Below are 27,251 nucleotides of genomic sequence, written 5' to 3'. Positions count from 1 at the left end.
TCTAGTCCATTGCCTTAAGGTCACTTGTTTACTTTATTAGATTTGTTCAAAAAAAACCCCCCAAAAAACAAAACCAACAAACCCCAAGCCCAGAACTAAACAGCATAAGGATAACTGCTTTTATAACTCTGTATGGAACGAAGTTTTCTTGCCTCTGACAAATCTGAATCTATTTTATCCGTCTTTTGTAGTAATGGTACCAATGAATAGTACTGGAGCTACAGATGTCTTCCACCAACTACCAAGTTATCTGCTTATGTCAAAAGGGCCGAACTCCAGTGCAATACACAGCATTGGGCCAGTAACATCAGACAGGCAAATGGCAACAGAAGATTACAGGGCCAATTCTTATGACTACCCCAAGCAGACAATGACTTGAGAAATCAGAGCATGTGTATACTCGGAAGGAAAGCCACATTTCTGGAGCCATATGCTGTCTTACTAATGTCCATCAAATTTTTTACAGTGGAATCATTCAATAGTGACATTTTCTTTCATTGTGACATTTTGTACATGTGAAAACAATTACTTCACTACTGCCACAATATGTTTCTTCCTCTCTGACACAAATGGCATAGATCCTGGTTTGCTGTGCTTACGACGATTCAGTTCCCTAGAAAAAAACAGAAAAATGAAGTTCAGTAGTCAGCACAAAGATTTAACAAATGCTAGCTTCCTTCTAAAGCTACTAATGAAGATATCCTACAATTTAAAAAAAATTTAAAAAATTAAGAATTGCTCTGCTTTTATTAATCAAAAGCCACGTACTTCCTCCTTTGAGAAGAAAGATTGTCCCTTTTAAAAATAACTTTAAAATTGGCTAATTTAGAAACGTTTCAAATCAAGCTTGTTCTTTGGAGCTCAGCTTACTTGGTTTTCATGTCAACAGGATTTGATTCTCAAGTTTGTAGAGTCTTTCAGCTGAGACAGATGACTAAAACCCACCACTTCTTGGTTTTAGTGTTAATTTAATGGCTACAATGTATGCCACCTAGAAAGTATACTCCTAGAAATTCCAATGTGGCAACAATCCAGGTGATGGAAAACACTCATCCTTGAGCCTAGCATTAAAAAAAAACCAAACAAAAAACAAACCACAAAAAAAACCAAACCCAGCCCACAAAAAAACCAAAACAAAACCAAAAATCCTCCACACACCCAAAACAGCCCCTTCTGTTTCCATTGCAATGTTGCATGATACCATGCTTAACACAGCATTGTGGCTCTTTCCAACATCGTATTTGCTCCCACTTCTTCAAGTGTACTTTTGGGAAGCAGCCAGTTCTCACTGATACTGGCACTTGTCTGCATTTTCCTTATAATCAAAGGTTAATCAATCCAGTAGTTCATGATCACTTATTCAGATGTTAAAAGCAGCTCATACTTGTTCCTCCCACACACCGTAGCTCTATCAATCCCATACATTGCTGCTATGGCACTGCAGTGATGCATTTTATTAAAATCAAGAGAAAACAAAGCCAGAAGAGGAAGACATACTTTCGCCGACGAGCTTCTCTCATGATACGTTGCTCCTTGATTTGGCAAAATATACTTTTAGGCAAGTGACGGTGTTGAGCTATGCGTCTGATCTGCGGGTGATACTGGAACTTCTCCTTCAGCTTCTGATTGTAATTCATAGCTGCCTTCTCTCGTGGTGCAAGCTATGGGGAAAACAACACAGACAAGCATGGTGTAAAAGAACAGGGATTTAGCTGTCACGATTTTCTCTACAAAACAAAATTTTAACTTTTAATTCAAATGGCTTCCTTCTAGCAAATGGCTGTAGCCACAGGAACTTCAGAATTAGGGCAGGTAAGTACTAAAACCCTACAATTTCAACAATATCCCAAACACAAAACATTATCACAGTTTCAAAGTTCAGTGAAGTAACTGAATTTACTCACTGAAAGTCAGATTTTAATGTGCTGTAGAGAAAGAAGAGAGAATAGAAGTAGCTGACAGTAAAACCTCTTTGATCAGAGTCTGCCTGCCTGCTTTCCTAATGTCTGATGACAATCAACTTTTGCTGTGAAACAAAGATTTGCAGGCATTTTAATCACAGCACAAATTATATAAATGAATTGTCTTCACGAACAGCTTTACAGACAGCTCTTTAGGTGGCCTATATCTTACCCAGCACCTTGATCCGTTAGGAAACACACGGCATGTATCAGATTTCAAGCATTAGCTTGACCATATTGCACACAGGGAGTTCCAACTTTCATCACACAGCTAAAAATATCTTAGTATCACAAACACATGAAATCCAGGTGAGCTAGCATTACCACAAAAGTCTTTAATTTTATCCATGTTTAAAATTATGTCTGAGCCACCATTAACAACACTGAAAGTGAGAAATGCCTTTTCCTGACAGCTGACCTACAGAGGATATTTTTTTTTTCAACTAGGCATGTTTCCTTTGGTCCTAATGCTTATTTATCAAAAGGAAAAAAAGATCTGTGTGTGCCATCTTTATGTTTAAAGCATGCACTACATCATGAGGAATATCAGTTTCTATGTATTTTGGATTTGCTCTCGTCTCTGGGAATTTCAGCTGCATTTCAGTCTAGTGAGCTTTCATATAAACAGAAAATCTGTTAAATATTAACAGTGGATAATCCTACACTCCTCTTCTTACCCTCCCACCCAAAATACGCTCTAACTCCACTATTTCAGACATCTTAAAGCCCTCTATATTTTCAAACAAGCAGTGGCAAAAGTTTTTTGCCCTCCCACATTTCTTTCACCCACTGCTACCTGCACCTAAAATATTAAAAGCAAAACAATAGTTCAGATAACTTCTATTTATTCAGCTTTGCAAATGACTCGATTTCACTAATTTCTTGCTTTCTCAAGAAAAAACAGAACCTGAGTTTCAGATGCTAACCAAAAAAAAAGAGTAACAAACCCAACAATTTTATTACACACAAAAATTTGGAAATCCCACATACAGGATTTTGAAACATGCTTTTTTCCCCTTTGAAATCAGCAGTTGGCTATTTCTTCTCCAGTCAGGAGGTCACTTCAATAGAAGTGACTTCTGTTAGAGTATTTAATGAATTCTGAAAAAATAAGTATCATACTCAGATAATTTTGGTCCAAAATACCATTAATGGTCTGAAAGCAAGTATTAATAAAACATATGGCAAAGGAGTTTCTCCTTTGGGACGATAAAGAAACCAGGTACCAGATGGAGAATTGCTCATCGCTCAGAAAATTCTTATTCAGGCATCAGAGATACATAATGCTCTTAACCTCTGTTTCTCCACACCGTCTCATTCGTTAAAAACAAACCTTTCTGCTTTCCTTATATTTATCATGACCTCTCAAATTGCAAGTGAGTAAATTTTACAATCTTAACCCACAAAAACTATGCCCCCACACCATTTACCGAAATTCCTTCTACTGAGCCAGCATGAATAGCTGATTCACTCCCAATAAATCCCAGGTGTTCCCACTCAGCAGAAAACTGCCAACATAATCCAAATTAAAGAGCTTTTATTTTAATTAAATGCAATGATTTTCCTTTAATTTAAGAAGAGCAAATTGCTGCCGATTTAGTATAACCTTGATGATTCCACAGACAAGAGGTGAATCTGTAAATTAAAGATACATCCAGGATATCTTATTTTAAAAAATTATATCGATTAAGAGGTGGTTATGTTTGAGTCCGATTTCATTTTTACATGTAGTGTGGTATATAGAAAGGCACAGAGCTGGTGACTTTCCATCCAACTACCGAATGCCAACGCCCCATATACCAGGCTGTGCTAAGTGCACCCTCATCTACATGATGGTAAAAGAAGATTTTGCAGTAATGACAAGTTTCTGTCTATTTATGAGAGATAGCAGATAGCTAAGAAAGCAGACTGCAATAATACACTGAATTCCAACCTCTCTTGCAAGTCGTTTTTAGAAAGGTCACCATAAACAGCTGAAGAGCACAGCATTAGTCCCCATTCTGTTTTGAGCTGCAGAAGATGCCATAAACACAGCATGATTTAGCAGGATTAGAGATTTTGTTTATAGGGTCTAGAACACTCTACAATATAATAAATTAGGATTTATATGACATCATGAGTGGAAGACATGCTCAAAGATGACGTATGACCCTTTTTTCATACATTCCAAAAGTGAACGTGCAACTTCCTTCCTATATAAGGAAACAGAAATCATGTGGCAGAAAGACAGCTGATTTGCACCATTACCACAACAGTACTTCACAGCAAATACCTAGAGTGAAAAGGGGGGAAAAAAGAACTCTAAAATGCAACCAAGTTGTCAGCAATAGGAAAATGTGTCCTCAAGTAAACTGCCTATGCCTCTCTCCTCCCCCCAGAGGATAGAAACTGGTTATTTTTCCCACCTAAGCAGAAGGAAGGTAAGCAATTTTCCAGAGCCCTGATTGAAGAGCTAAAACCACCTTTAACAAAAAATTCTCCTTTTAAAGAGGACTGTATTTGTACTGTGCAGTATTTAAAACTCCACACTACTAGACTCTTGTAATTCATCATGAGAATATGAAATAGCTGTTTATCTATCCTGTCCAGGTTGCCCTTCTAGGTTAGGGCAGACAGAGCACAGATGCAACATATTTTTAGAATCCAAACAGTTTTCTACACTATAGCTTGTCTCTATTTATTTTTTTTTCCATTGCTCTGCTGAAAACACCTTTCTAAATTTACTGCTATGAAGTTTATTACTCACTGTTTCCTTGGACCAAAAACTTACAGCTTCTTTACATCTAAAATGGATGACAAAAAAAAGAAAGGTACTGTAGATATTAAGAGCACAAAGTCATATAGCTAAAGGGATGAAGTTAAATGTGCATTGAATCACAAACCCAAAATCACTACAAAAAGAATGCCGTGTCACACCATATCTGGTACTGCTTGTTATCAGCCTTATCTCACAAAATCGAACTGTATACTAGAAAAAGACTGAAAGGACATACAACTACTTAGACAGTTTTGATGCACTCCTCCTAACACACTTTGCTAGATCAAAACCAAAACTTGTAACTGTGTCCTGGTTTCAGCTGGGATAAAATTAATTTTCTTCCTAGTAGCTGGCATAATGTTGTTTTGGATTTAGTATGAGAATAATGTTGGTAACACACTGATGTTTTCAGTTGTTGCTAAGCAGTCTTTAGACTAAAGTCAAGGATTTTTCAGCTTCTGATGCCCAGCCAGCAAGAAGGCTGGAGGGGCACAAGAAGCTGGCACAGGACACAGCCAGGGCAGCTGACCCAAACTGGCCAAAGGGGTATTCCATACTGTGTGATGTCATGCCCAGTATATAAACTGGGGGGAGTTGGCCTGGGGTGGGGATCACTGCTCGGGAACTAACTGGGCATCAGTTGGTGAGTGGCGAGCAATTACATTGTGTATCACTTGTCTTTCTTGGGTTATATTTCATTCTCTTTCTGTTATTTTCCTTTTCATTATTATATTTTATTTCAATTATTAAACTTTTCTTATCTCAACCCACGAGTTTTACTTGTTTTCTGTTCTCCTCCCCATCCCACTGGGGGTGGGGGCAGGAGTGAGTGAGCAGCTGCGTGGTGCTTAGCTGCTGGCTGGGGTTAAACCATGACAAACTGCACTTTCTCCTATCTTTTTCAGTCCTTAATAAAAAGCTGTTATTTCTGCATCTTGTAAGAAAGCAGCAAACCTATGCTCCGCTACTGTTACATTCACTCCTGACACTAGTTTTACACTTACTGAAACACAAATCATTCCCAAGCAGAAAGTGCTCTGTTCTAATTCTTAACTACTTTGGAAATTTAACAGAGCCAAAATTTGCAGCCGTTACTCACAGAAGTAACATTACTAAGTATTTACACTCTAAGAACTGCAGGTGTAGATTTTTTTATAACATGTCAGTAGACGGAAGAACAATACAGCTTTCTGGAGTTTTACTGATGGTTCATTGCTTTCACTACAATTCAAAAAAACCCCAATCTATCTCTCTCTTTGTATTAATTAGATTCATAGATTCATCCTCTTTTCCTGAACCTTTTCAGACATCCTAAACCTCTCCAAGAACACAGGTACAGAAGCCTCAAACATACTTCACATGTCATATTTTATGTACAGTATTTGAACAGAATGGAGTATCTTGAAAGTCTTGTTTAACTGAGTCTTTTGCTTCTGGACATGCAAAGCCAGATGTTTACTGCTTTAAAAATAACATCTGTTAGGTCTGTTAATAATAATATTTATTATTTAATTGACTTTTATTAAAAAATCTAAACATTGCAAGTTATTTTAAAGCAAACTCTGCTGTAGCTGCAACAGAGAGATTTGGGGTTTGTTACCCCTATATAAAACCCATGCAGACTTAATCGTCAGTGGAGTGGAGACACAGCATGCCTCTGGCTCCTCCAGAGACTTTTATTCTTACTTTAATGTTTCACTGATTTTGAATAATGAGTGTGATGCCAAATACATTAAAAACCAAAAGAAACATGCATGTCAGAACTGATGTCTGCTAGGGTAGCCACAGTTCAGAAAGTACAACTTTCCAACCGGATAAATGTTCACCAGCCACAACGTAAGTACTATATATTCACTATAACTTCCTTGGAATCCAGCAATGCTAAAAACAAGACTAAGTACGCATCAAAATAAAAAAAAAAAAAAAATAGTTGATTACCATTTTTCTTTCTCTTTCAGGATGCTGGTTTCCATCCACCCCCACCCCAAAAATATCCATCTTAAAATACAATGTATTACAAGATGTTAGCATTATATCAGAAATACAGTGACCTTTGGATGAGTCATTCAATCAAATCTTCTCAGCAAAGAAAAATAGCAGACCAAGCAACTAGGCATTTAAGACATATTCTGACACTTCTGACAGAATTACTGAATGTTCAGCTTTGAATATTCAAAATGTTCAAAAAATAGCCAAGGACTATGGAGGAACTGGACATTTATAAAATGAGCAAGCATATGTCTATGAAGATAAGAACACCAATCCTCTAAAAATGAAGAAGCAGGTACTAAAGAAAAACAGTGGAACCTGATAAATAGCCATTAACAGTTGCAGTGTTAAGAATCACAGGAACTACGAGGTTGGATCAAACAAGGATTGGCACAGTTGCCCGAATCCAAGCAAAATTTCCAAGGTATATCCAAGAACATGATAAGCCATAAAGATTCCACTCTTAAGTCCTATTAGCAAGAATAATTCTCTAAACATCTGAAAAATAAAATTTCATAGTGCTTGTGAAAAAATTTTTTTAACAAAACTACAGCAGCTTCAGACAGTTACTAATTTAATACCCAAATTCTGTGTCTTGCTAAATTCAAGGCTTCAACAGCATCATGCTTGAACACATTTCCACACAAGACACGAGGATGTGAAACATTATCTCTTCTTATTACAGCATAATTCTTTACAAGTTCATTAGCATCATCCATGTGAAATGACAGCAGTTTTTCTACATAATTCACTATGTTCCTTGTAAGTTCTTCCTGTATTCCTAGATTTTGCTTTAAGATGTCTTTTGACGTTGCAAGGTGGTTTTTTTAAGATAGAATGACAAGTTTTGTATTCTACATGATGGCATGACTTTCATTTCTGATAGTAAAAAAAAAACCCAAACAAAACAACAAAAAAACCCAATGCAAAAAAAAACCCAAACAAACAAAAAAAATTAAACAAAAACCCCCCACATGCCACTTGACCTGTGTGTTATGGCTAGCTATTGAGGTAGTTCTCTTGGAAGCTACAGCCAAAGAGCTTTGACAGAAATGCTTACAAACCCTTACAGGTACACATGCTACAAAAGCTGTATTTGTATGATCCCACCACAGCAGAACTGAATCATATGTGCAGCCTCCAAAAGGCACGTCAAGCAGCAACACTGTACTTGCAAACAGGAAAAAAAAAAAAGGACAGGCTATTTTATGTAGGACTCACTGTCAGATCAAAAACACAAGAGTACTGATGTGGAGACCATACCCAATACCTGATAGTCATAATTGGTAGTGCCTTTTTTAGGCCGATCCATGGCCAGTTTTCACTGATGCAAATACTACAGAAAAGAGCACCACTCTACATTTTGAATACTTAAACAATAGCTAAGTTGTTCTTTTGGTATGTAGTATTTCTACAATGCAGGACTCTTTGGGTTTGACTATTACTTCCCACAGCCAAGTTTCCTTACTCTTTCATAAGAAAAGGAGCCAATGCCATCTAGTAGTCAATAGAGTGAATTTTCTGTTCATACCTGAAAACATTAGGAATCATTCTACATGAAAACGGTATTTTCGACACTCTTTTTACCCACTTGTCCTTCACACAAAGGCCACAGAGCAAAGATGCATGTGAAAAATACCAGACAATTCTGTTAGAGCATCTTAGAGAGAAACAGCATGCTCTCTCACTAAGAATACAGTGAATAAAGAGAGAAAAATTCAGTTAATATTGTAAAACAAGGTGAAAAGGGCATTGCCATGAGCATATGGCTACAACAATAGGAAAACAGGTGATATTTCTGCTCAACACCACAATTTCTAAGCAAATTCAACATAAAAGTTACATCAAAAAGTAAAGTCTATAATGAGCTTTGCAGAGTCCTTGGAATTAGCAAGTATAGGACTGATATTTAAATGTTTGACTGAAGCACTACATGGGCAAATTCCAAGAATCAGTTACAACAGAAAAAAAAAGTAATCCTCAACAAAAAAGAAGAGTTATTCCTTTAAAGAAATTAAACTTAAATAGCAGTTTGCAAATACTGTACAAGCTACAAAGTTGTGGGGTTTTTTTTATCTATAGCTCTATAGCAAAGATGAGAAAAATAACAGGACATCCAAATACCTATGGTGGGCCATGGCTAAAGATATACATGGCGTTTTAGCTCTGCTACTCCATATCCAGTGCTTCACAGTGTGCAACAGTCCACGAATTATCCCATTCCACATTGTAGCCCTAAGTACTCCTACCACCTCTCCCAGCTCCACTCCACTCCCCTTCTACGCAGATACTACTGCTTGATGGAGCTTCAGGTAACCACAAGCAGCCCTAGACATACCTATGCAATAGATCCATCCCCGTAACTGTACAATATTCTTCCCTGAATTACAGCTTCCCTTTCCGCCCTCCTCAATCTTTCACAAGATCAAGTAGAAATTCCCCCAAGCATTATTTGACAGCTATGCTGATGGGCTCAGAAAAAGCAATGTAAGCACCTCCAAAATACCATAACAATATAAAGCTACATAAAGGGATTACTCCCAGCGGCCAAAGTGTCAAATTCATTCTCCAAAGTTATTCAATACTTTAATACAACTGTGCAGATGAATATATGCAAGTGGTAACTGTAATAGCATATTTTGGCTTTGTCTATACATAAACATTTGAACAAGGGTAACTGAAAAGACATGTATCTAATTGGACTGATGTCTGTTTCTACTAGGAACACTTCAAACTGGCTTACATTGAATTAAATGAACTTCAAACACCACACTAGTTTGCCCACTCAATATCTGAGAGTTATATAGGTTAACGACAATCTCACCTACACATTGGTGCAAATGGTCTATTTTACAACACATATGCTTATCAGAGTATGAACTGCATGTGAACCAACAGCATGCCAGTCAAAATTTTTAAAAGTAGTAATCCTGAGCTTCAGTAGAATGACCTACATATGGCAAGCCAGAATTTATTGCTTTTTCTCTAGTGTAAAGGGATGAATTCTCACCTGTAGCACCCAGGTAAAAAACTCTAATTTAATTTAGTTAGAACTGATGATTATTGTTAACATTAAACAAGACCAAAAAAAGTCACCTTGTGTAGCAACAATGAGCCATGTAATTTTTTTGTTGTTATAAGCTGCAGTGAATGCAGTGAGCTGTACTGTGCATGTCAGTTTTCAAATTAAATACAAATGTCAAACTACAATTGTATATTTTCCCTTTACAAACAAGTTTTTAGAAGTTGAATAGGCTAACCAGTTGTAATAACAACAAACCCCAAACATGTTGATTTGTGATAATAATAAGCAAAATGCAAGTCTTACCACTCCCAGTTTTTCAGAAGCATTAGCTTTCCACAGACGAATATTCATCTCATCTGAGCCACACAGAATATATTTGTTATCTGAAGTCCATTTTACAGTGATGACGTGCTGCATTCGTTTTGTATGATATACCTCCCTAAACCAAAAAGGAACATTTTTAAATGATCTATCATCTCTTTTCCCACCAACATTACCTTTCAAATAGCAGAAAGCATTCTGTTCAAGGCAGAATATATTTTTTACTTTTTGTTGTTTGGGTTTTTCTTTTAAATCTGACTTTTTGTCTAAAGGACTCCTAAGAAAAATTTTAAAATCCTACAAACTCAAAGAAAAGTCTCTAGAGCTGCAAACAAGAACTCAACAAGAAACATCAGTTAATAGAAAAAGGATTCAAAACAGCTGTGTGGCTATGAAGTGTAAACTACATTTAATTTCTGCAGATCCCTGCTCAGCAAGTGCTGGCACCTGTTGAAAAATGCTTCTACATGTTACATTTAAAGCAATTTTTAAATTAAACTCTTACCTAATCTTCATTAAGTACATACCAAACAAGCAGAACAATATTATTCATAAAGCTATTCTTTTATTTCTGCTATAAAAATATAGGACTAAGTAGACTTTTCTGGTAATTTTAATTATTTATTAGCATTCTAAAGGTGAAGAGTAAGTAAGGCCTACTTATTGTCTACTAATACTCCTCCTTTGGTATATCAGTCATGCACTGCAGCTTATAGGTCATTCTCTTTCTTCTACCCAGTTATTTTTACAAGTAAAATCCAAGTAGTCACAGAAAGGAAATATGGAAACACCACCTATTCAAAAGCCATGGGAAAAACTAGGCTGGTGTTGAGCTGGAGGATTTGTGGGAAAACCAAAAAGTAATCAATATATCACCTTAAATAAGCTTTAATAAGTTTAACCACCTCTTGTAATTCACACTTAAGTGATGCTCTACAAGAACAACCATGTGGAAGACTGAGCATGAGTACCTTTAGAAAACATTAATACTTACATCAGCTTTTTTCTGATATTGATGTTTAATAGCACACGTGCTCACACTTATTTCCATAAACATCTCTATGTTTAGTTTCATTTTACTAGTTGGCTCAGTAACAAAGCTTTTCTTCACCCACCTTTGGGGAACTAAGTACTTCTTTCCTTACTCTGAATTTTCAGACTTTGCCTCTCCTGTTGCTGTCATCACAAGTTATAAATACTGTTCTCAGGAAAAGCAAAACCACAAAACATGGCCAAATAACCTGGATCTGTCATTTAAAAAATTCACAGACATCCAGTTCTGTTTACCAAAATATTACTAAATTTATTCAACTTCATAATACATCTTATTTCTTACAGCTAATCAATTTCCTGATTTAAATTTTCATTTTAAAATAAAATAGAAAGCAATGGAAGTTAGGAGTTTTCAGACTGGTGGGACATCAAAAAGCAAAACCAGAATACCATCAGGATCCTTGTTTACAGATACCTTTAACCGCCCTCTCAGTTTTCAGAGGGGAAACAGATCTTCCATTTGGAGACATTTCTCCATTCCATGGGATTAATTTCAACTGTGCAATTCTGAAAAAGCCCAGCTTCTAAAGAATTTTAAGTGTCAGCTTTCACGAGGCTTAGTTCTTCATTTGTAAGGCTCTTCCTCACTAGATTTACGGCCACCACCAGATGGGGGGAAAAATGGGAGGACAAAGAAGAAAATTCCTTCCACAGGCCTTGGCAGCAATCTGCTGTAATGTGGAATAAAGCCTTTTACTGTTGCATCATGAGGTCTGCAAATTTCCCCTCAATGATGTGCTTTAACTTTGCATATCACCACTTTTGTGAACATTACTGTTCCATAGCACAGAAAAATCTGTAGAACACAGGAGCTGCTAACCATATTGTTTAATAACACAAGAATTAAAAAAACCAACAAAACAAACCCACAAAGGAATTGCAATACCTAATTACATTTAAAATATTATTGCAAGACAGGAAGAAAATTAAAACTACCTGTAGATTAGATATAAAGGAAAATGTAAACAGTCCCTCTCAACCTTTAATGCAATATAGGAACATACAGTTATGTTGAATAATTAATACATAACTGCAACAAACAATAATAAAAATATACTCTGCCCCATATCAATATTTCAACGTTCCCACCCCCCAAAACCTCCTAGAACTTGACCTAGTAGCAACTTTTGGGGGGGCTGAGGTTGGAGAGAGGAAGGCATCTAGGAGTAAAATAAAGTTAGGAATACGTAAAAAAAGAGGAAGAACTGACAACAGAGAATAATGACGGCAGGTTTATGAAGAACAAATGATACCAGACAGATCTGATAACTTGCTTCAATTTTCATCAAACTGAAAAAAAATAAAAATAACGGAGACACAATAGATCCAATCTGAACTTCAGCAAAATATTTAATACACTACCTTATGAAATCTTACATGAAAAACTAATTCAAACTGAATTGTATTCAAAGCATTGTCACATGAATCAAAACGTAGTTAACAAAATGTGAACAAAAGGTAATAAGTGTACTGAAACGGATCACAAAATTGTCCAGAAGTGATCCTCAGGAATTCATACAACAACGCTTTTCATGAAACGTTTTTAGCAATCAACCATATAGGATGAAGACAGTCCCCAGAAAACCAAATGCTACAATGTTGTAAGGCACTGCAAACTTCAGTGGTGACAGATACAGTACAAAGTGACCTAAAAACATGAAAGGTACATAGAGGGAAGTAAGATGGGATTCATCTTAGTAAAATACATATGAGTACACCCAAGAACAATAATCCACACTAATTTAAATCCAAAACTGCTTAAGTACTGCTATCCATTAAGTAGAAGTTCTACTCTAATACACACTCCAGAATTATCTGTCAACTACATGACCTGTCAACTTCAAGTTACATACAGAGTAAGACTTGAATATTCACAGGAAGTGAATGCCCCAATGAAAACGGTTAATGAATGAATTAAGAATTTTGAGGACTAGGGAGGGAGGTCACTGGAATGAATGACAGCAAGAGAGAAAGGTGTAAAATCACTCACCTGCTGTGACCTTTGTCTACAGGAAAAATGCGGACAGACTTATCAAAGCTGGCAGAGACAAATTCTTTCCCAGTGGGCGAATAATCCACATCAAGAACAGCAGAGACATGATCCATATGCACCGTCACAGGTGATTCAAGATAGCGCATATCAAAAGTATATAGGCTTTAAAATAAATACACCACAGCTTAATATCTTAAGAACTCCTAAGTAAATAATACATTTTTGCTGAACAGCTACTTTAATCATACATAAACCACACTTAAAGATAGATCCATATTGCAGAGGGAACTCTAACACTGCTCGTAACACATGAAAAGGAAGAATGATGCATTGTTTAGGGCCTAAAAAAAGTTTATTAATCAGAAGCTTAAGTTATTGGATCATACCTAGGTTTCTTGCTCACTGTCAACGAACAGATAGTCTCCACTATTCCCTTCATCATCTGTTCATGGGTCACTGACCAAACCTATCTCTCCAACCACCACACTGTCCTCATTTACTCCATCTGCAGATACAAGTATATAACCTGAACTTGGACAACCACCTCTGAATCATTACGACAAGCCTATCAGCTCTGCAAGGTTTCTAGATATTCCCATATTGGGAACTCCTAGTAACTCAGAGTCTACGGTCAAGTTCCCATTTGGTTGGCACCCTTTCCTACCACCTAATTGTCTTTAGGCCAGACAATGTAGAAGTCCAAGGAAAGCTTGGTGCTTCAATACATGGAGTTACTAGTTCAGAAGAGCACACTACCTGTAGAAAAGCATTACATTAAAAATAAACATACAGCTGCTGAGCCACAGCTGGTTTGCTCTTAAGCACTTCAAAGCTCACGAGGTCTACCTGTACTCCCTTTGAATCACCAAGCCCAGTGATACATAGCAAGGCATAAAAACTGAGATCATTAATTTGCCTAATGCCAATAAGCAAGGGTGCTTTACAGACAAAGCATTTAATAGTATGCCTTGAGCAGGTTTCATTTAGTAGAACTGCTATATTAAAAATCTGTAATTTAGCAGATTGCTAACCCTCCTTGCTGCAGATGAATGCGTAACTGGAATTAATTAAACGTCTCCTATTCAATAGTTTACTGGCAACTATTGCTTTTTCCTTCTAAATTCCCCAAGAAAAAGTATGCTAGCATCATATTCAAAACCGCTACTCCCTATAATCAGCTAACGCTCGCATGTGCGTTGTTGATATATGTATTTGCCATTGCACTTATATGAATTGCTTTAGTTTGCAAGATGACAGTTGGCCCTGACAGTAACAGCTACCATTTTTAATTTAGCAAGAGGAAGAAGGAACAAACAAACAAACGACATATAAACAAACAGATTAGGTAGCCTGGTAGCCTTACCATACCATAATCAAAATAGGTGAAAAGCAATACATTAGGTACAATGCCTACTTTCAAGGTCTGGGCCAGATTCCATTTCCTTGGAAAAACAGCCTTAAGACAAGTCATAAAATTCCTATGTTCCAGAAGAAAACAGTGATCTAACAATAGATCACTGACTTCCTGGAAAAAAGGATATGGAGCACATTTTGCAGTGGCCTAGTTTTGAAGACACAGCTTTTTCAATATCAGATTAGCTGTTCACATGAATAGTATTGTTCAAAAGTAAGAACTGCTCTGAGACATTGAAAGGATAAGTATTGCAGACTGGAACTGTTTCACAAAAGATTAATTTTTATTTTTTTTTTAAAGAAATGTTCTCATCAAAATAGCTGATCAGTACAATATAACAAGCTTCACAAGAGCTAGCAAGAAAATAAACACTTATATTGCCTCAGACTGGACGAATAGTACTTATTTTCCAGGTCCTATTGCAAGTTACACTTGCATTGGTTCAGCTGCATTTTTTCTAAGTTACACTGCTTCCCGCCCAGGTACTGAAATACAGAGAAAGAGGCAGTCTACTATCAATTCTCTTTTTTTTTTTTTAATCAGCAAGCCTATAATTCTCTAGGTTATTACTTAAGTGATTCAAATTCAGAGCTTAAGTACTTTTTTAAAAATTTATTTTAGCATGGTGATAAATCACCAAGATACACATTAAAAACATAACATGAGCAGGATTATCAAAAAGCAAGGTCACACTTACTTGTAATCTTCATTTGCTGCAGTAAAAACAAAGGCTTCCATTGGGTTCCAACACAGCGTATTTGTCCTCATATTCAAGATAACCTGGAAGATATTTACACATAGCTACCTTGTTATAGGCAGTAAAATACTTGCTATAGTTCAAAACTTCCTATATCACTGGAGACAAGCACTTTCTAGATACAGAATTATGGCAGAGAAATAGTGACATGACAGAATGTTTCCTTAGCAGTGTTAGAATTGGAATTCAAGAACTTCCTGTTCCACATAATATGCTACACAGCAATTAAATTTTCCTCTGTAAGTCATCTTAGAAGCAAATTCTTCTAAGTGGTCATTTAACATGTAAACCATGTAAACATGTTAGCAGTCAACATGTAAACCTGGAACTTCTGAAAAATTTCATTTCTCCATCATATTTACAGGAACCTTTAGTTAAGTAATCTATAAACATGGCTAATTAAATGGTTATTTCAAGGGATATAGTCATTAATTGACACTGTGAACCAGCATTTGCAAAGCCATTATAACATTTTTATGTTCTCCCAGTTATTACTATCCCTTTGTTATTTTATCTCTGAAATTGCAGTTCATGAATTCTCCAGGACAGTTGCCATTTCTCGTTGAAGTGCCAAGCAATGTAGGTAGAAACTACCGTGTTGTAATCTACTCACCACTGTCACTGTATTGGCAGTGAATCATTTGCTACGCATACATAAGACACGTTTGCTGCTAGTAAGCATATGGCTACAAAGAGGCCAGTTTGCCTTGAAGTGGGAGGAAGGCAGCTGATGACAGCCGAATAAGACCCTTCTACTTCGCTAACAGTCGACTAGACAAGAGGCATTAAGAAGCTCTATGTCAGATGCCTCCACCTTGGAGGAGGGCTGTGGCAGTAACAGCTGGGCCCCTGCGGGAGAAGGGGAGGCAGGGAGGAGGGCATCTGACACTCCGTACCACAGAACAGCTCTGACTTCTGCCGAGTCTCGGAGGAGCTTTCAACCACTGTTATTTAAAAATAAATCCCACAGAGTACGCCTGACACAAAGTAGATGTGTAATTGCAGAGCAACTTATTAACAAACTGAACAACTCTAAACAGGATTTTCCACAACGCTCCAGGCCAGCCATAATCCTACTTGAAAATCCTGAAATTTGGGTGTTTAACGCTATGGTACTCCAAACTCATTTTTGTTCTCAGCTTACTATATCAAACGCCATAAATTTACATACATATAACAAAATATAGTTGTACAATTACATCTCAAAGCAAGTTGATAGTGCTGACCTCTACTGAACCCACCCCCCAAAAAAGACTGTGATTTTATGAGTGTGTGCATATTCTCATGATTCGCATTCTCTGTAATTCCTCATTTCCTAGGTGATATTATCCTGTTCAACATGAAGCCTGTGCTGCAAAATACTGCTCATTTTCAGAAACTACATGCGTCCAGAACTGAATGTAATCATCAGATGTCGAAAGTGATCTCTGCTTTAAAAAGTTACTTTACTGAAAGGATAGGCCACTAAAAGGCCCTATGTTTACAGTAACGTGACAACTAGAATTTGTTCAGATTTCAGTATTGTTCTTCTAGTTATAAAACTTGCACATATCTGGGAAGCTAATAATTAAGGAGGATTCTTTATTCTTCCCTGTCCAAGTTTTTCAGCCACTGCAAAATGAGTATAACATTAGTGTTAACACATTATATGTATAATAAATATTTGAAATCATCACACAGAATAACTCCTAATATTGCTGAAAAATCCAACTCTTTTTCAAAAGGGGTCAGGTTTGGTCAAAGTCTAGGCTCTGCATCTTGCTTCACTATTTTTTCCACCCAAATCTACAAGTACTCAGTTTATCTCAGCAGTGGCATTTGGAATTAAAATACTGCCTAAGAAAAGGCTTCTCTATACAGTCCTAGTATTATATTCAGTAACCAACGATGTAAGGCAACCTGGGCTGGAAGTGATTTAAGTTGCTGTAAATACGTTAATAATGGCATTTCAGAACTATCTAAACCTGTAGCAGAGCCATCTTCTTACACTATTTTTTAATCAACTGTAGATACACTTAGTCATTTCATAAGAAAAAGTCCTCATTAAGACAAGTCTAAGTTGTGAAGTCCCTGAAGACTTGGCTATCTTGGTTGGTTTATTTTAACCGTGAGCACTTGCTTACAAAGAGTGTCAGCCTGCAGATTTTGAGATTACTTTAACATAAAAACCAGATCACCCAAATAATTAATCTGTCCTCCTTTACTACCAACAAGGTATTTGGTTGAAGTGAACATCCAAGAATGTTACAAGCAATTGACAACACAGTTCCTGTCAGCTGTTGAAATGCTCGGTCTGTCTTTAAAACACCCTAAGCTTTCCTGTGATCCCACAGGTTGCACAAGAATGACTTTTAAAGTGTAGCAACTTCTATTAAAACATCCCCGTCTTGGCATGCAACAGGAGTGCTCCCCTTCATCTTTTCCCAGCTTTTTTAGACTAGTTCTTACTTTGCACTTAGGCAGCATCTCGCCATCTTATCCGTCCCTCTTTGAAACTTAAGACTTCAAAACTCACAGACAGGACAAAGGGGCAAGAGAGCTACTGCTTCATGATGTGGAAAGTTGTACTCCTATTTCCATTAAAGAAGGGACTCCCACTGAGTTCCAAACTCAGGGCAGTGTGTGAGCTGCTTTGCTGACCAACCACCAGGAACACAGCATTGCTAGAAGCCAGTGCCCATACATAGGTAAGGTACCTCTAAAAAGCAGCACCCTTCTGGGAGTTACAGAGCTCTTATGTCTCAATGCAGAAATGGACATTCATCCTGCATCTCCCCAAGAGGATCATCCCTATCCCAGCAAGAAAGCCAGTACTGTATCCACAGATGCAAGGAAGTATTCATCAGTGTTTTATTCCTATAGCAGGAAATGCACCTTAAGCATGCTGCTTACTACAGGAGATACACATATACACATATGTGCACACATGTGTGTATATGCACATGTATGTATGCTTTTATATATTTAGCATATAATACATATGCAAAATTCTGTTAGATTTGAACTTAATTCACAAAGGCTCAAACTACATCCTTTTAACCTGTAACCGCAGACCTGCAGCACTGACTGTGTTCGTTTTGACATTCAAGTCTCCAATTGGCATCACTGGCAACTTTTTATAAGCACTGCCTCTGTGGCCCAAATGAAACTTCATTAAAAATTGTTGGGGCACAGGGAGAGAAAGAAATACTGTTATGCCAACAACATTCGTATTTTATAACTAAGTACCATTATAGTGTTCTACGGTATATCAGACCAGTGTCTTTGCAGACAGTACACAACATACCAGAAGGATAGTGCGTGTATATTCACAAGCCAGAATATTATATTTCAAGAAGAAAATTGTTAAGATAGTTCTGGGGCTCAGAACTACTGAATTTGACCGAGGTTAATATCTGCGTATGAATGACGGGCTTCTTGTTTTAAATACATACATACATTCTCTTAAAGATAAATAGGAATCTTCATGTCATTGGTAAATTCCACAAACAAATACAATTTTGATTCCACTGGAAAGGATTTATGAATGTTTATACTAGGTGCATAGTGGAAGGTTCATCTCCACACAAAAGAAAAACACCTTTTCAAATGCAGACCAAGGCTCTCCAATGGTGGAAAGGAAATGCCTCAGAAGTTACCTTGTTTCCTTCTGGGAAGGAGGAGGGGGAAAAAAAAAAAAAAAAAAAAAAAAAAAAATCACATGTACACAGACAGAATGCCATATAGGAACATAAAGTTCTTATTGTGAAATTGCTGTCAGGTCAGGCACTTTACCAAGAATTACAAAAGTGTGAGCGCAACAGCCCATTTAAATGCAGAAAAGGACTCTTCTAACTCTGCATGGTTTAAATCCCAACATTAATTCAAACTCAGTTAAAAGACTGAAAATTACACACTGAAAACTCAGTGAACTCACAGTTCAAAGCTTCCCTTTCTCTATTGTCATCAACAGTTTACAGACTATTCAGACTATTTACATATTCAGTATGATTACTAGTGCCAAAGCTTCTGTTAAAAAGAAAGTTTACCTTCTTTAACGGAGTTGATTTTCTCATATCATATAGTACAATATTTCTGTCAGAAGCACAGCTTCCCAAAAGGTATGTCTAAAAAAAAAAAAAAAAAAGAAAACCATGTATGGTCTTCTAAACACTTCTAGAGTATGGTTAACAGCTTACATTAGATATCTAAGCTATTTAGTCAAAGCTCATAGTCAAATAGTTCTTTTTTCAGACAAGGAAACACATTCATCGTTCTTTCTGTGCAGCTAATTACTCAGCACAAACATTTTAAATAACTTCCCGCATAAGATTCAGAATCACCCAGTCCTCTCTACTTCAAAAGTAACATGCAATTTCTCATAAACACTTTGTATGTGAACACAGCCCAGCCAAGAGGTATACAGGAACTGCTGTAGAAGATCAAATGCAATTGTTTCGCTATGGAGAGGGAGAGAAGTCTTGGTGACAGGGAGTACAATACTGGAACAGACAAGAGCTCCACAGTCACATAACCACTACATTGTATGATTAAGATATGTATTGCTGTGAGCAGAAGAGAGACCACACTACTTTTCTTTCTCCTCTCCCCGACTAACAGAGACAAAAAAATAAAAAGATGAAAATATAAGGTACTACACTGCAAAGCAATATAGCCGTAAAAATATATATACACACCGCTAAATATTATGTTAAAACACATATCAAAATCTAAATTTGGAACAAGCCGTTAAAGACAGTGTTAGTAGAGTTTAGACCTTATACCCCTCAAGAAAAATATTGATTTCCAATATATAACAGAAACATTACCTCAATAGGATTAAATTTTACACTGCTTATGCTATCAAAACCCCATGTCAGAGAACACATGGGACTTGTCCTTTGCTCATCCCAAATGTCCACTTGATGGCCACAGGTGGCAAAAACCGCTTCCTTCCAGTGGTGATCAATTCCTGTATACACTGTCTTTAAAAGAAAAAAACAAACAAAACCAACAAAAAACACCCACAAAACAATTTACAAAACCAATTGTATACACAAATATGCAAGTATATTGTTACAAAAAAGATCAACAAATCATTGCATAACAAGCCTGCCATGTTTTTATCCATTTATACTACTGAAAACCAAGTCACCACTGCTACCAGAAACTAAGTCTTATGGGATGTACCCTTACACAACAGACTAGCTTTCTGTGTACTCACCTAACGTACATACGTGCATTTCTTGTTAGTTTACAATGGAGTCAGCATTAGAAGCCCATTTACAAAGTCCTGGCTGACTTTAAAGCAAATGGAAATTTTAAGGGTGCAACTACAAATTTTCTATGTGGACCAGAACAGATTCCATAGACATTACAATAATTAAAGAGTTTTGATCTATTTACAAAAAGCATTTAATGTTGTTCTTAAAATAAGCTTATCATAAATTGAAAGTGCTGAAGTATACATTTTTAGTCTGCTTTGGTCAAAAAGAAACACATGAAGTTAAAATTTTGTATTGAATGGCTGCAAGGTATTGGCAAGAAGTTATTTAATGCAGACTAAGCACTGACAACACACATCTGAAGAGAAAGAGACTACAGAACGATCTGACCAGTTCGCAGGAAAGGGATTATTAGCAGAGACAGAGCTAAGTAGTCTCTGATGGCATAGGAGTTATTCCTTTCCAGTTACATGTAAAACAAATGTAACAAAAACTTGAAGATACTTTACAAGTGCCATTATAAAATTTGATGCCATCATCTTACAACCCATTATGATAACATAACAAACTATTTATCTCTTTCTAAAAGCTAGATAATAATTGGTTCAAACTTAATACAAAAGAAGAGATGTGGGAAAATCAAAACTTAGATTTACTACCTTTCCAAGAATTGTATGAATAGGCTCCTCCTCTTCTCCATATTCCGGGCTCTCCATTTTCCACTGCTTCACAGTTTTGTCATCACCAACCTAGAAATATTGGAGAAAGCAGGTACAGTTTTACATATTCTGTTTATTTTACTAGATGTGCTTTGCAGTTAAGTACAGGCAGCCTTTCAAAAGAGAATGATCCATGACATACACAGAAGTGCTCTTCTCCTGCATATTCACTGTTCCCTTTTATAACGCCAAGCTGAAGATTAATTCTCCTTGTCATACTATTTCACTAGAAGCTGAGAAGGTACATGTACATCGTCTGGCTGGACTGGAGTTAACATTCTTCATAGCAGTCCATATGGCACTGTGTTTTGGATTTGTGGCTAGAACGGTGCTGATAAAGCACCAATGTCTTGGTTGCTGCTGAACAGTACGGTATCAAGGCATTTTTGCCTCCCCCACTCTGTCAGTCATCATCCCTGCCCACCTGATCAGCAAACAGGCTAGGTGTGGGCAATAGACTGGGAGGGGACACAGGTGCGACAGATAACCTGAATTGGCCAAAGGAGTATTCCGTACCATATAACATCACGCTCAGCAATAAAAACTGGGGTAGCGGAAGAAGAAAGGGGTGGCGAGGGCTGGCTTTCAAAGTGGCTGCTGTTCACAGACTGTCTGGGGATCTGCCTGCTTGTGAAAGGAGGTGACCAACTTCCCGTTTGTCCCTGCTTCCACCACCACCTTTCCTTCACCTATTCAACTGTCTCTATCTCAATCCACGAATCTTCTCCAATTTTCAAAAGAGATACTTCCAGTGTCAAATTGGAAAAAGGTGAGCTGGAATGATGACTGGTTTTTTAGGCTACATTTTGTGATTCTTAATCAAACAGCACCTTAAACTGCAAATTATTTTCTGGAAGTCATTCTGATGAGCATGTAAACAGTTAAAAGTCACTTTCCACCTTAGTTGCTCCAGACACCTGTTCCTAACATCATGCTACCTCTTGCACTATGCCAGCAAAAGCTTTTGTGTGGCTGTGCAGTGACCTTGATCAGGCACACTGGCAAAAAAAATGTTAGCTATACAAGTTTAACTTCCTCTCCTGACAGCACTACTACTGTTTCTTCTTCCCCTCTCTCAATTTTCAGGCAGAGGGATTGTCAAAAGGGGATTTTAATTTGGAGTCACTTAGAATTTTTTGCTATGACTTCCCCTACATCCTAACTACTGTCCTCATGACCTGGTATGTACTTCAGAAAAGATAAATATATAGTAGCAAAAATAGCTCTTCTATGCACAGCTCAAAAGAAGCAAAACCACAGGACACTCTATTCTTCAAAACCAAGTCTTTTTATTGTATCATCTTAGAATTGTTTCAATGCAAACAGGAGGACATACTATTTCCACACAGTTTACATGGAACTGAATCAGTTATGGTTGATACAAGTTAATAAAGCTTAATTACCATGGAATCATCTTGACTTAATCAGCTTACCTTTAATCATAGTATATGCAAATAGTTACTTTTTTAAGAGTTTGTAGCTCTTTCAATGAACATAATCTATCTACTATTTTAATGAAAACTAGTTTATTCAAGTTTTAATTACATGACCATCCGTTAGCAATTTTCTGGTATTTATCCATTCCATAGTCTTGAATAACATCCATATCACAGCATCAAAACCAATTTCATCAGAAATAGAATTGTCAGGTTCACTGACAAATTTAATAAACGTATTCATACGATATTTAAATATTGTATGGCAGAGAGTAAGTTGCTCACAGGAAAACAGATGGTGAACAGGCACTCTACTGCTACACTGTACTAGGGAGACACATTATACTTACAGTAAAGAATGATGTACCACAGAAACGAGCACACATGCCTCGAACAAAGCCTTCATGGGCTTGTATAGTACGAATACACTGTCGTTTGGTCAAGTTCCAAATTTTAACCTGTTAAAAACAGACAAGTATTCTGCTGTTACTTAAGTTTTCTACAGCCCACAACCGCAGTTCATAATTCAAGTACAAAAGATCACATATGTTGTAATGAAATAGCACAGCTGGCTTGAACACTGGTCAGATTTTATAATGTTAAAACTACTCAATTATTCCCATCTTCAAAAAAAATTTTAAAAGTGCAAGTCTTTCCTTCTTACCCCTTCTCCCCACCCAAGCTATATACTAACTGTAATTTTGCATTCCCCCATTTTTGAACTAGAATCCTTGCCAGCAGCCATAATTTTAGCAAAAAATACCCCCCCTAAAGAGAAAAGCACAAGGAAATAGCCTTTGGAACCAACAGAATGTTTCCAGTCCAGTTGCTGAGCTACATTTTATACAGATGTCCACCTCTCAGAGGTTTCGGTTTCAAAGCATTTGGGCCCATTTAAAACACAAAGAAATGGAAGTCAGTTTTTATATTTGTATATATTTATAGTACCCAGTACTTTACTCGTTCTTTCAGTGGATAAGAAATCTGGCCAATGTTTCATATAAATTTATCCCCCTCCTTTCTGAAAAGGTTAATCTCCCTCACACTACTGCATGACATACGCGCGCCTTCTATAAAAAGCAGGAAGCAACCAGCTACCCAGAAGACACCTTTAAAATATACAAGTATTATCAAATGAACAATACAAGGGTGAGAGAGGACAGAGAAGACAGAAAAGACAGGCAATTTTTTTCTGCAACGGACTCCAACTAAAATGCCCTTGCTTGCTATTTGTAACACTTAGGTAAAATAATCAAACAAATACAGGGTTAGCATTTTTTAGGCAATATAAATTATTATTCCAAAAAGTTTTTGGTTGTGTGCCCCTTCCCCCTAGCTTATCTGACTTCATATAATTTTCTTCATCTGCAGCAATTTAACCTCTTCAAGGAGAGGAGGGGGATTGCATGGGCAGCAAAAAGCAATCACTGTGGACTGTAAATATTAACATTCAGTGCTCCGTCCTGAGGAACTGAATGTCACACCCCCTGCTCACAGCTGAAAGCTGCTCCCTTTGTGTTCTGGGAGATTACAACCTGCACTTTGAGAAACACTGCTCCAAACTGGGTAAGTTGCACCTTCTGAGAGAAGACAGGGTATCATGCTGAACAAAGACACAAAAGAAAGGTAAGCAGGGGGCATTAAACAAAAAAAAAGAAAAGGAAAAAAGAAAATAGAGAAAGAAAAAAGAAAAGACGGAAGAAAGGTACCTCATTTGTTGTGGTTTGTAACTGCAGCTTACCTCTCCATCACAAGCTCCAGACAGCACCGTAGACAAACTCTTTGGATGTTTGGCCATGCAATTAACTCCATCTCTGTGGCCATCAAGTGAGCTAAGAAAGGGTTTTGCAAATACACGTTCTAGCTTTGTTGCATTCAGAGCTCTTGTGTATTCTCGTGGAACCTCAAATGGATGTAATGCAGGGTCATAGTTTCTTGGAACTGCAGTAAGAGTAACACACACATTAGAAACCCACAGTACATAGTGTAGCTCAAGGTAAGCTGAATGCACAAGCTCTTCTCTTTGATTTCCCTGCCATGGGAGAATTTCCCGCAACACTTTTTTGCCGTTCCTATTGTTTTGAAATTGGTCCATGGGATCATTACTATGTTCACTTAACAAGCCTGAAGTTAATAAAAGTCTGAAATAACTCTGAAATTATTTGATGTCCTTTTCAAGGATATGAATGTACACAACAAACTAGAAGTTAGAATCACAGAATCATTTAGGTTGGAAAAGACCTTCAAGATCAAGTCGAACCATCAACCATGCCCACTAAACCATGTCCTGAAGTACCTTGTCTACTCGCTTTTTGAATACCTCCAGGGATGGTGACTCAACCACTTCCCTGCACAGCCTGTTCCAGTGCCTGACAACCCTTTCGGTGAAGAAACTTTTCCTAATGTCCAATCTAAACCTCCCCTGGCACAACTCGAGGCCATTTCCTCTCATCCTGTCACCAGCCACCTGACACAAGAGACCAGTACCCACCTGGCTACAACCTCCTTTCAGGTAGTTGTAGAGAACGATAAGGTCTGCCCTCAGCCTCCTTTTCTCCAGACTAAGCAGCCCCAGTTCCCTCAGCCGCTCCTCATAAGACTTGTGCTCCAGGCCCCTCACCAGCTTGGTTGCCCTTCTCTGGACACGCTTCAGCACCTCAATGTCTTTCCTGTAGTGAGGGGCCCAAAACTGAGCACAGGACTCAAGGTGCGGCCTCACCAGTGCCCAGTACAGGAGAACAATCACCTCCCTGCTCCTGCTGGCCACACTATTTCTGATAGAAGCCAGGATGCCATTAGCCTTCTTGGCCACTTGGGTACACCGCTAGCTCACATTCAGCCAGCTGTCAACCAGCACAGGTATCTTGGAAACATTATTTAAAAAGAAGCCCAAAACACAACAACCACAAAGCAAAAAAAACCAAAAACCCACCCCACAATACCAACCTCCTACCACTAAACTCTAACATACACAGAAAGGACACAGCTCCATGGACATGCACAAAGAGAGGCAACCTAGCTCTTTTCATGTTTAGTCAGCTGCAAGCCAGCCCCAGCTCAGAAATGAGACTCCTTAGTTTAATTAGCTTGGTCCTCTGCTAATGTTATCTGGTTTCCCATACAGAAGTGTTTACATCCAACAAACTTAAAGCAAGGGTGTCTCTTCATCCCCCTGCATAGATATACCCTAGAATAAATTCAGAAAGACAGTGGATATTGACATTGTGCTTCTGGTTTTTGTCTCTCTCATTCCGTTTCACACAAAAGGTTGAAAAGTCGGTAGAGCAACTCGCAACAGATCACTCATTAGGAATCCATATGCTAGTTCAGTCTGCTGGTTTCCAAAGACTATTTGATGCACATCAAAACCTCAAAAATCTCTGATGGAGTTGGGTATGACTCTGTAATATGACAGAGAATTTGATTTAACAGCTTGCACACAAATCCCACTTAGAAAATCAAGAAGTATTCAGCTACTGTCCCAGTGGATAACTTCGGTAATATTTTTCCACGTTGTAAGTATATAACCACTATTAACTAACTAGGAAATGTTAGTTATGATGCTACCTTGCACAACATAGCCACCTACCTCTAATTCAATCAAATAACGAAGAATACGCAATTTAAAACAATACAGGTCTATTGTCCTGCTCAACGTAGTTTAATGCATCCGAGACGCCCAGAGTTTTATTCCTGCTCTTTCTGACAAAGGGTGGCCATCTTACAAACTTTATTTCTGACACTAGGTAGAAGCTAAACCTCATTTCTATCCTGTTACCGAGGTGGGACTGCACGGCTGTGCAAGATCAGTTCTACGGAGGCTGAGCAGAGCAGAGCACGGAAAGTCATCATCTCACCCGCCAGGCTACAGCTGCTGCATCTAAAACCGTGTAAAATCCACACGATTTTTGCCAGTTATAGTAAGGGGTACACAAGAAGCTGGATGAGATGTGCCAGGAAAGAAAGGGTAGCAAGCGCAAGAGGCTGCTAAGAGCAACCTACCTAATACTAAGAGTAACCTCGGAGTACCGGAACGGTGACTAACCCCCCCAACTCCGCACTCCGGCTCTAACGGCGTTTCCAGGCCACGCTCTGGCAGCCCCAGCGCCCACGTTCCAGCAGCCGTGGCGGGGCAGCGAGCGTGCTTCTCGGCGGACGGGGCCCGCACCGCCGCCGGCGCCTCACGGCAGGTCACGGCCCCGCCGCGCGCCGAGCGGGGCTGGCCGGGCTGGGCCGGGCCGGCCGGGCGCATGCGCACGGCGAGCGTTACCGCCTGTTCCGCCGAGCCCGGCGGCGGGAAGACCACCGCCCGCCGGGGGCTGGGCGGCTCGCAGCGGGCTGGCACCCTCTCCCGGGGGCAGCTCAGCGGCGGGGCCGCCGGACGCCTGAGCACCTTCCCTCTCTCCCTCCCCGCCACCGCCGCTGCCCTCGGTCCTCCCGGGCCGGCGGAGCGGAGCTGACCCCGCCCCGCCCCGGCTGCCCCGCTCACCGCGCTGCAGGTCCAGCTTGGTCTCGCGGAGGTAGTCGTCGGGGTTGCGGCTCAGCACCTTGACCCGCATCCTCGCCCCCTCCGCGCACGCCGCCGCTTCCGGGCCGCCGGGAAATGCGCCTCCCTCCCCGC

The 27,251-nt window shown here is 38.5% G+C and overlaps 1 protein-coding gene across 1 annotated transcript; it reads right to left on the bottom strand.

Moving 5' to 3' along the window:
- Window positions 1-27,249, bottom strand: DCAF13 (DDB1 and CUL4 associated factor 13). The gene is made up of 11 exons (XM_049818147.1): window positions 27,120-27,249; window positions 24,372-24,571; window positions 22,981-23,088; window positions 21,135-21,224; window positions 20,080-20,235; window positions 19,300-19,377; window positions 15,212-15,294; window positions 13,098-13,262; window positions 10,037-10,172; window positions 1,498-1,661; window positions 1-613 (listed from the first exon to the last, which is right to left on the bottom strand). Exons 1-11 carry the CDS (start codon window positions 27,187-27,189, stop codon window positions 526-528), a joined length of 1,338 nt encoding a protein of 445 aa, XP_049674104.1. The 5' UTR covers window positions 27,190-27,249; the 3' UTR covers window positions 1-525.
- Window positions 27,250-27,251: the final 2 nt, after the last annotated feature.

Source organism: Accipiter gentilis, chromosome 2 (assembly GCF_929443795.1).
Source record: "Accipiter gentilis chromosome 2, bAccGen1.1, whole genome shotgun sequence".
Lineage (NCBI taxonomy): Eukaryota > Metazoa > Chordata > Aves > Accipitriformes > Accipitridae > Astur > Astur gentilis.
The sequence above is the reverse complement of the archived record's forward strand: the minus strand, read 5'-3'. Positions and strand labels throughout refer to the sequence as shown.